The following is an 11,608-nucleotide window of genomic DNA, read 5'->3' on the forward strand; positions in this document are numbered from 1 at the left end:
GAATATAAAAAAATATACAAAAGAAAAATATAATTTCAAAACCAAAAATACAAAAAGAAAACACAAGACTTATGCACTACAGCAGTTCAATGCCAGCCTCCTCCCTTTCCCCCCCTCCTCCCCCACCCCTCCCATGATGTTATAACCATTCCTTCTTACTGCACAGAGGAAAAGGAGCTCTGTCATACAGCTGTAGCTCACTTCTCTTACAGTCCAGCTACACGGAGTATTGCATTTCTCCACCTCTTCCACACTATGCAACTTTACCGATTTTGTACAGATGGGCTAAAAGTGTATTTGTATGGTGGTGAAAAAAACAAGGAGCCATGGCCCTTCATGTGGGAGTGGCTATTCTGCTGTTGCTACAGACTATGGACCTTTAATAGAGGGCACAGGACAGGGATCCAAGTATTTTCAAATCACAGCATTATTTCTTCATAGCTGTATCTAATTGCTACACTATTAGACAGAAGGGAACAGTCTCTGCCTGATTTTTCCCTCTGAACTTTTATAAATAATTAGCATAACACAAAACAGCTGTAGAACTTCCTTTCTGTCTTCAAGAAGCAAATCTGTTACTTAGTTGCTCATCAAAACTAGCAGCAACATCTCTCTGATGACATTTGACATCGACAACCTTGCAGTTTTGCATTATTCAGCTCATCACTTAAGATTATTAAAGATGTACTTCCAATAATCATGAGTGGAACTGTGTTCTGTAATACATTAAAACCAGGTCTTAAACCAGCTTAAAACACTTAAGCTGTACTGCCTCTTCCAGAGAAAGAAAAATTGCTGCTTTCTCAAGGCATAGGAAAGTTATTCTGCCCCCACTGAAGCTGAAGCATAACAAATTAATCACATTAATGTTTTCAAAACATTTCTAGAAAATGTTCAGTGTATCTTCTTCAGCTACTTACAGAGACAGAACTCTGTAAGAAGTCTAGAATTAAGATCCTGAATAGGGTCCAACAAAGGATTTGAAGCTCAGGCATGTTCATTATCTTCAGAGCAAGTAATTTTTGGTTAGCCAATGGTTCAGTATTTTCTCAAAACCTTACCTACCTATACTTGATCTATTTAAAAAGACAGTGCTTTTGGTTTAGGTTTCATTTATATCATTTTAATGTAGATGTTCATATGCCCTTATGAAACTTTACTATGTTTAAGCAGTACTCACATACTCAGAGAGAAATTCAAATACTGTATTTTACCTTTGTCTATCGAAGGCCTGCACATATCTTCTAGCAAAATGCATATAACATCATGAGACATTCCAGGACACAGTTCCTCTGTAACCCATGGTTCCTTTGCACCTCAGCTGCTTATCAATTTCCAAACAAGAAAAGGTACATGCAAGACTTGAATTCTTCAGTATAGCACTGCACAAGTAAGTTTTAGTGATATAGTTCACAAGAGAGCAATCTGCTTTTCATTCAAGAAGGGCAGTATTCATATGAGGTATCAAATCTGAGCCTCCTTTGCATGAATTAGAAATACAATTTTTTTCCTCTTAAAAAAATAATAGGGATGTTGAATAAAGTATTAAAATGTACCATCCATCCCCTACCTCAGTTTCCTAGGTACTGGGTTAAAATTAAACCGATAGTTCAATTTTAAAGTAATCCAGGAGAGGACATACATTTTGCAGCTTTAGAAAAGACAGCAGCAAATCCTTATTTTCTGTATATTTCATAATAACCATGCAGGATGGGAGCAGAGGTGCTATAAGCTTAGTTATACATTTCTCTGTAAGAAAGTAGGAGTTGCTCCAGCTCAAGTATCCCACTGCAGCTACATGAGTTAACTATAAACCTGCTAGAGTGACATTATAGCATTTAAAATTGGTATTTAAAATATTACCAGCAATAGATGGTAAGACTAGTCAGAAACACTTAAAAATATTTCCTAATTGACATAATATTTAGGCTCTCAGCCCCCAGAAAACAGAGAAGTTTGAATAGCAGATTGTGTTCAAACTGTTGGAGAGCTACCATGTATCAGTCTTATTAACACTTCCTGAAAGTGAGGATATGGGACAAAGCTTAGAAACAGGTATTTGTAATATAGTTTTTCCCTGCTCTAACAGCTTTCCACAAACGCTGTATTGAACAATGCAGATGTCTACTCCACATGCTCTGGTTTATCAAGTAACTGAAAATGGTACCTTGAGGTTGATCAGTTACCACACATACAAAAATACCCCTATACATGCACTGGAGACAGGCCACAAACTAGAGCAAGGCATTAACAGCAGTTTCAATGTATCAATTTATTGCATATGTCAGTACATAAAAATAGAAAAGTGTTTTTTGTAAAATTAATTTTATTGTAAAAACCAGACTAGAATGAGAATGTAGAACTTTGCCACAATTAGCACATATACAGTAACATTTATGCTTTGTCTACAAAACTTTAAGACATTTTTGCTTTACCTATATATGAAAGAAAAAAACCTAACAAATAAAGAGCTTGCATCATATATTCAATGACTGTTTCTGAATTCAAAACACAAGTGTTTAGAACTTCAATATGCTATCTCTATTTACACTTCTGCAGGGTTCTACTCTAAATTATACAAGCAGGATGACATTGCAAATTATTCTTAATGGGATACATCAGGCTGATCCCACCACATGCAAGAGGCACCAATTTTATATTTGGCAGAAGTGCCCCTAGCAAAATCACCTGTCATTAACAAAAATAAAAATGTACTTCAAGAATTGAATTATGAAATACAAATGGAGGTCTGCATCTTTTTGCCAAGAGACCACAGCTTGGACTCTCAATTCAGCCTTGCATTCTTCACTGTGAACATCTGACATGATGCAAATGATTAGCTTAAAAGATGCCGATATGCATATTTTGCGTAAATACTTAATCCATCTGCCCTTCAACTGAGATTGTCCGTAGCCTACCAAATGTATTTGTGCTCTATTTCTAATTTTACCTGAGAAATGGACATGAGGGCAGCTACACCAGCTAACATTTCTTCAGATGAAAGCATCACTTAACTCTCTGCATTTCACAGTTCACAAACAAATATTGGGAATGTAAACTTGGGAAGCTGCAAGTATTTCCACTAATTAAAACCACACACACACAGACGTGTACAGCATGTTTCCTTACAAGGCCTCTACTGCTACAGCTGTTCAACTCCTGACCCCTCTTACCCCGCCCCCCTTTTTTTTTTTCCTTAAAAGTTCCTCTTATGAAAGAGACAATTCATTTAATGAGCATATTTAAACCAAGAGGCTTTCTCACAAATCTGTGAAAATAACTTGACTTTCTCTTCCCAAATGAGAAATTTATATATATATGACAAATACTTGGGAAACATCTATATGCAAATAGAGAACTGCTAAGGGAAAACAGTATTAAGTGGAATAAACGCAATCGTATCATAATACACCTTTTGGCAATTTTAAAGTTATTACTAATATCTTGTTTGCAGTTCACTTTTTAGCAGCAGGTAAGTGTGGGTTTCCATCACACAGACTATAAAATAAAAACAAGCCTTGACTTGTCAGAACAAGTTTCTTCCCCCTTCTCTCTCCCTTAAAAGAGCATACATACAGCAGTAGAATATTTGCATTAAAAAGTCATTTCCTTCCTATTTTCTTTCAGTGGATTTCATAGCCAATGCAATGAAAACCAGCATAACAGACATCCATTCATAAGTGCATGCAGCCAACCCATTAAGGGAGAAGTAAAAATGTGCATGTGGAAGCTGGAAGAAACCAGATTAAGCGTAAAGGATGCATATATGACAATTGTGTCTTCGCATACCAAACACGTGCAAAATCCAACAAAGGTTCACCTTTACGTTTTGCAGACAACAGAGTGAAAAATATGGCTTGATAATCAAAAGTAACGTTCAGAAACACTCCACTTTTAACAACTCCAGATTGCCACACATTTGACTTTGACTCAGCCAACTGTGTGCCCAAGTGACAATACTTCATTTGTATCCAAGTGCCATGTAATACTGAGGGTGCTTTGTTTTTGTTTGGTAGGAAGTAGTGTACAAATTCATGTTACTTTAGAAATCTACATTTAATGAAAACAAAACAAGGTATTCAATGGCAAATTATGACAACTTCTGAAAACTACTTACTTTCTCTTCATTCTATCTCCAACAAGTAATCTAATTATTTCAGCTTTATCAACTTATTTTTAGAAAAGCAGTATCTGCCCACTTATTTTCCTTGTCTCCCTCCACCATAACTCTAAAGCAAAGTACAGGAGCTGAAACAACCTATTCAAGCAGCATACACTGTCATTTTAGAACACATCAGGGAAAGGGACTGCTATGTCCATTACCCCCCTTCTGCTATATAAAAATACACACACACCCCCAGCCAAACTTCACCAATCAAAAAAAAGAATACCACCACTGGAAGGCTGAGGAGATAGTTTTGGTTTCACTCAGACTTAAAACTATGCTCAGTCTATAATGATTGTAGATCTATAGATCCAAAAAGGTCTATAGCTTTCTCAGTTGACTCTAAGAAAACTTTAATAATAGTATGACAAAAAATACTTACCAGAGAAAGCAACAACTTCTGGTATGTGTAAGTTAATTTAAAAAAAAAAAAAAAAAAAAAAAAATATCACAGTTACAGATGCATCACCCTATCTAAAAATTGCTGACAACTCTTAACCATGTGTACATAAGACTTGTAATTCCATGTAATAAATTTTAGGATGCATAATCATTAAGGCACCAGTTCAGGAAAGCAGTTTTATTCAAACAGAAACTTAAGCACAAGCTTAAAATACCATCAGGAAACATATTTTAAGTGTGTGCTGAGATGCTTTTCTGAATCAGGACAACCTGGCTGAAAAGTTTCTTTAAATTTTCAATCAGAAGGGCAATTGCACAGATTGTGTGGCAGATTCTCCACAGTTCATTCTTCCCATAAAAGATCTTTTTGAAGGGGTAAACAATCAGCTGCAGCAAATAACAAATTAAACCTGCAGAAGATGTTTAAACAGTCCCACTCCCATATAGACTAAGCTAACAGAATACAACTTTCATATGACTACCTAGGAGGAGTACTCCTAAAAACCAACCAAACAAAACTCCCAACATTGTCAGAATCAAACTCTCAAATTAAGCAACGTTGGCTCTGAAATGGTGGTACTAGCTTCAAAAATCCCAGCAGAACTAAAGAAAACTCACTTCTGGTGATGCTCAGGATACTTCCACATGGTACCACAGAACTGCAAGAAACTTTTTGCAAGAATATGGGTGCAAGAGTCAAAATAAAAGTAATTTCTTTCAGACTAAGCTTAGGTCTATTAAATTTAATGCCCGGCTCATTTTTATTATCTTTACTGTAACAACTGGTATACATTAATCTCTACTCACGTGCTCACTGGTAATTATTTGGATTTGTTTCTTTTGGAGGTATAAATAAAGGATGCAGACATGTGACTACACCAGCCAAAAAAAACAAAACAAAACAAAAACAAAAAAAAAAAACCCAAACCAAACAAAAAAAAAAAAAACCCCAAAACACAAAACCCACTAATAAAAACCCAAACACAACTACATACTTTTACCTTGTACAACACTCCTTTCTATCACAACACACACTCTGCCTCGGGAAATCTCACCTCAGATGCACACCAGATTAACACCAACAAGTAGTTTGCCTGTATGCTAGTGAGGAGAGCCTGGGTTGGAAAGAAGTTTAGATTGCACTGCTCTCTTTTTGAAGGTTACTTCTGTTTTATATGAAGAAGTTGCCTGGGCAAAATCCAGAAGCCATGATGTTTAGGCACATACAACTTTCCAGACACTATTATAATACAAATAGTAAAATTAAAACAAGGAAACGTTGTCTTTTCATCTACAGTTTGAAATATATATGTATGCATAACCATAAAAAACAGTAATAACCCAGGATAGTATACCTGCAAGTATACTCTACCATTAATGTTATTTTATATTATTCAGCACATTAAAGACTTCCCACCTCGCATAATAGAAAATTTCAAGGAATAAAACACTAATCTCATGCATGACACACTTTAAATCAACTCTAAGAGAAGCAACAAATCATTGTGCTAACCATGACTGTCCAAAAAGCTTACACATACAGCAGTGAATACTGAAGAACCTCCTGTTGTTCTAAACTAATACATTCTGTACTACTTTTGTAGCAAGTTCCTTTAATAGCATCTGTTGTACATATCAAACAAATGGAATATATGGACAGAGATACCAAAAAAGTATGAGAAAGACATAAAATGGTTCATTTACAATGCTGCAAGTGTAAAAGTTATCTGGAACATCTTATTAAAGCATCAGATCTTTCCAAGTTTAATTTCACTCTGTAGGCAAGTATAGACATGACACACATTTAAAAATGGACATTCTTTTACCACTTTTCACAAATCAAGGTACAGTGCAGGTACTCCCCCTCTCAACCCCACCAAAGAATATCAGTTATATTATTGTTACATTAGATGATGTTTTCGCCATTTCTTCAGGGGAGTGACTCTTTATTACCTCTTTGATGAACTGTTCAAGTGCAGTGAAGTAACCCTGGCACTGCCAAGTGTCATTATGAGTTCCATCAGGAAATATCGCCAATCTCTTAGTCCGAGCTGGGGATAATTCATAAAGTTGCTTCATCATAACTGGTGGAATTAACTGATCAGACAACCCAGAGATGAAAAGAGAAGGCATTCTGCATTGAGAGATTTTTCTGTAGGACAGAAATTTATTTTTGTAGCACCATAAAGGAAGATACCTCATTGGAAAGAAAGAAAACAAAGTGCTGGCCATGTATGGGATGCTAAGAAAGGTGTTCTCCACCACGATAGCAGAAATCCTATGTGAATTTTCGGAAGCTAAGTGAATAGCTACTGCTCCCCCCAAGGAACGGCCAAAAAGAAAAATTTTTGTTTTGTCAAGATCAGACCGAGTCATCACATAGTCTAACACAGCCTCAGAATCTAAGTACAAACCTTCTTCACTTGCTTCTCCTTCACTTTTTCCATACCCTCTATAATCAACAAGAATTAAGTTTACTTTCAGGTTTACCAGCATTAACAAAGCATTGGGCAACCTGTGGCCAATGTTGCCTGCATTCCCATGGAAGTAAATGATGGTTGGAGAATAAGCTGCATTGTCCCCTGTGTATCTCAGTAGAATAAGATTGAGAAGAACTCCATCTTTGGTTTTGATGAAGATATTTTCGTGTGGTATACCAGTAGGCATAGGAACATAAAGGCGTGATGAAGAGGGCTGTTCAGGAAAGTAAAGCAGCACATCCTGGAATTTATATAATATACCCGCTATTGATACAAATATTAATATAAGTAATATAATGCCTCCGTACAAGTGAAAAGTTACTATCAAAGGTAAGAGACAAATACGGCAGAGACTCCAAGACCAGGAAGCCAAAGCTAGTAGCCATCTTTTTACAAAGGTCCAAAGCATCCATGACTTTTCCATTGTAGAAGTCAGTGATCTTTTACTCCAAGTAAATCCTGAAAAAAAACAAAACCCCAAACATATATGTGTAAATACAGGGGAAAGAAAAAGGATTAAGCATTCACGCTTGCACAAGATTAATGGCAAGTCAATACATTAAAGTATAAACATCAAACTTGGTGGCAAACTCCCTTTGAATTTTTGGAAATCGTTCAACTTCAAATCAAGCAGAAAAGCAATCATAATTAAAAAGCCTTCAGAACTCTTCAAAATCCCATTTACATTATTTCAGCAAGCAAGTTCCATCAGGAGCACTGGAAAATTGGTTGACTGGGACCATAGTAACTTACACTTTCCATCAGTCTTCCCTACCAATGAACAGAACATCCATACAGAGTGTATCACCAGCTTCCCAAAGCTCCTCATACAATTCTAGAATCCAGAGAACACAAACAAAAAACCCTCTTTTTTCTAAGTTGTTGGCCAAGAACATTAAATAAGCCCATGCACTTGACTCTACAACCAGTGGAGGCTCACAATGTGTATCGGGTCTGCTATTGTTTAGTGTCTGTCTTTCAGAATCTAGATCAACTGATGACAAAGCAACAACTGGTCAGAAGGAAGAGATTCCTCTGTAGGAAGATACCACACTGCAGTTATATTTATGACAGTTGTTTTGCTAATTTGTATTGGTTCTGATTTATAATGACAGTTTTCCACTATCAGATCAGTAACCTGTACTAAAACTTTAGCTGAAAGATTACACCATCATGCAAGACCACTGGAAGGAGTCAGCTACCTACATTATTCTCTGAACAATGAAAAGCACAACTGCTGAAAATTCCAAACATGAAAACAGACTCATGCCAAAAACATACACACAGGTTAAAATGTGGGTAATGTTCATGACAATCGATTAAATCTTCTTTCCAACCATAATAGGTAAGTTACATTTCACAGCATACACAGAATCTCCTCACACTATTCACTGCTGGTTTCAAGTGTAATATGGAAGTAGACAAAAACTGCCAAACATACATGAGAATTGTAGTAACCATTGGGTCATCACTGACTTAAATAAGCATACTGCCTGGAAGTGACAACAAAAGTTCACTTGTTTCAGAACACTCCAAGTTGTATAGCAGATAGTAATTACATCTAGACACACTCAAACTTAAAACCTTCTAAAATGATGTAGTGCAGTAAGAAGCTGAACTAAATCTAAAGGAGCCTGACATGCAGAGATGCATCCAAACATTCAATTAAGTCACGTACCCACACCAAAATAAGCTCTATGGTCTAATACTACTGGGGAGGGTTATAACTGCACCAGCCATCTTCGTAGGATCAAGTGATAGAAAGTCACAGCCTCTGCGCTCCACAAATATGACCAGGAAAAACTGCAATTTCTATTTCATGCATCAATTAGATATAAATTAGAAATAGAAATAAAACTGTTGCATGTTAAGATTCATATATTAACCAAAGGCAATGTGAAATTAATGTATACAGTGTATCTACTCCAAATATGTAAAATCAGTGAAATATAAAATAGTCTAAAAAGCAATTTTTTTCTTTATTATTTATGAGCTCACATTCAATATCCATATCCAAGTATGCACAAATATTTTCTATATGAAAATTTAATCCCTGTATCCATTTCTCCAGTAAAGAAGTCACAGTAATTAGGAGACCCATAAAGTAGATAGTTTAATTTTTAAGAGAATTTCCTAATGAAGTTGACAAACATTTCCTGCATAAGAACACAGAATCATAGAATAGTTAGGGTTGGAAAGGACCTTAAGATCATCTAGTTCCAATCCCCTGCCATGAGCAGGGACACCACACACTAAACTATGTCACCCAAGGCTCTGTCCAGCCTGGCCTTGAACACTGCCAGGGTTGGAGCATTCACAACTTCCTTGGGCAACCTATTCCAGTGCCTCACCACCCTCACTGTGAATTGAAAATAACACAGTCAAAACACTCTCCTTATCTATGCTATTCAAAATTTTGCTGTCCTGCAAAATGAAAGACTCCGGAAATGCTTTCTCAAGACATTCACAAAAAGGAGACCACCTCATTAAAACAAAATACTGAAAAACAAAGCAGTAATAAATATCTTACTTAAGGTGCTTAAGTTTTGCAGATGGCTATTCCATATATGTTAAGGATTACTATTTGAAGACTGATACAGCTGATTTTGTAAGCCATGCTAGTTTCATTTGTGCACTGTTTCTATTTTCATTTCACAGAACCCCAGAATGCTTTGGGTTGAAAGGGCCCTTTTAGATCATTTAGTTCTAATCCCCATGGGAAACTCCCAATAAAGCAGGCTGCTCAAAGCCCCATCCATGCTGGTCTTAGAACACTTTCCAAGGATGGGGCATCCACAGCTTCTCTGGGCAACCTGTTCCAGTGCCTCATAGTAAAGAACTTCTTCCTTGTATCTAATCTAAATCCACCCTCTTCCAGTTTAAAGACAAACCCCCTTGTCCTGTCACTGCATGTCCTTGCCAAAAGTCCCTCTCCACCTTTCTTGTAAGCCCCCTTTTTGTATTGGAAGGCTGCTCTAAAGTCTCCCCAGAGCCTTCACTTCTCCAGGTTTAAGAACCCCAGCTCTCTCAGCCTGTCTTCGTAGAAGTGCTCCAGCCCTCTGATCACCTCTTTGTCTACATTTTTAATATTCAGAAGTGCTATTTTCATACACTAACCACATTATAAAACATTTACCTTTGGATGTGATGATTTCCCAGGCTTCATCTCTGCCTGAAAGACAATTTCATTGATGAACTTTGAGTAAAATTGCTTTTGAATTACACACATAATTACTGTTTGTCTTCAGTTACTTGAAAGAAAATTAAGAAGTGCTAACAGCCAATAACCCTAGAAGTTGCATCTGCTTTACAGATGAAACCACGCATATCATGTTCATGCTCCTCCTCTCAGGCTCAGCTTTTGTTTGGAACATCTGATAAACTTGAAAACAACATCTTATAATGAATTTCAAAAATGACACCAAAATGGTCTTGACTATACATACAACATACAGTATAAAACATACATAGTGCATAACAGCAAAGTTATACTACATTTACACTGCCTCCTCAAAGCTAACTTTTCGTGCATAAGCAGCCTTAAAATTAGTCCTACGGGAAGCATTCAGGTGTTTACAGCTGCTGTCTCATTAAAGAACTTAAAAAAAGTAGTTAGTTTTAACACTCACTGCAATCCTTTCCATTTCAAGGTTTCAAAACAAACAAAGCTATTTCTTAACACTGAAACGTCCATTTCCTTCTACTGCACTCCTTTCCCCTACACTCCATCTACTCCAGACACAGACAAGACTTACACAAGCGTCACGTTTACTCATACTTATTCATAAGACTCCCATAAGCAGAAATATTAAGCCATTGTAAGCAGAAACATCACTAATCTGCAAGAAAACACAATTTCTTAGTACTAAAATCTTTAAAATCTTAGACTCACATTAAAAAAACAAAACAAAACAAACAAACAAAAAACCAACCCCAAAAAACCACTTAAACCAGCAGAGTAGCTACTCCTAACCAAGGAATAAGCACAGTAAGAACAACTAAGCGTCAGACTTTTAAGGGCTCTGGCTTTTAAAATTGGCAAGTGCCCTGTCCTACTTACTTCAAACAGAAAACTTCCACAGCTCGGCATCAAGCGGTACACATTTATAATTGAAAGTGATCTTCCCTTAACTCTTTTTATACTTTTTCTTCCAACTGTCAGATCTTAATGGACCTTACCTGAATTATGCCGGTATTGTGTAAAAAAAAGCTCAAAACAACAACAAGCCAAGGACAGTAACCATATTAAAGCCTTAGCTCTCTAGTGAGTGTGGACTCCTAAAACGTATTACTTTCCAAACTCGTTAAATTCTTTCCGATTTTACCTAAAAGCAACATTCCGCTCAGGCTTTTCAATATATTTACTTGGCAACATTCGAGTTATCACCATCTATCCCATCTTCGACAAGCATCCCCGTTTCCACGGGCCGTTCCACACGGGCAAACGCAACACTAGAGCAAGACCTTGCTACGAGGATGCAACAGCTCTCCCGGGACTCTGCAGGGAAGCGCCTTAAGGAACTTTCAGCGGCGTTGTCAACGCAGCAGCTCCCCAGGAGAC

At 36.9% G+C, this 11,608-nt stretch overlaps 1 protein-coding gene across 1 annotated transcript; it reads right to left on the reverse strand.

Moving 5' to 3' along the window:
* Positions 1 to 6,080: 6,080 nt before the first annotated feature.
* Positions 6,081 to 10,214, reverse strand: ABHD13 (abhydrolase domain containing 13). The gene is made up of 2 exons (XM_010017256.1): positions 10,184 to 10,214; positions 6,081 to 7,506 (listed from the first exon to the last, which is right to left on the reverse strand). The coding sequence occupies exon 2, from the start codon at positions 7,469 to 7,471 to the stop codon at positions 6,458 to 6,460; it is 1,014 nt and encodes a 337-aa protein (XP_010015558.1). The 5' UTR covers positions 7,472 to 7,506; positions 10,184 to 10,214; the 3' UTR covers positions 6,081 to 6,457.
* Between the last annotated feature and the right edge of the window lie 1,394 nt (positions 10,215 to 11,608).

The sequence above is a fragment of the Nestor notabilis genome, unplaced genomic scaffold (genome assembly GCF_000696875.1).
Source record: "Nestor notabilis isolate BGI_N333 unplaced genomic scaffold, ASM69687v1 scaffold12126, whole genome shotgun sequence".
NCBI classification, from domain to species: domain Eukaryota; kingdom Metazoa; phylum Chordata; class Aves; order Psittaciformes; family Psittacidae; genus Nestor; species Nestor notabilis.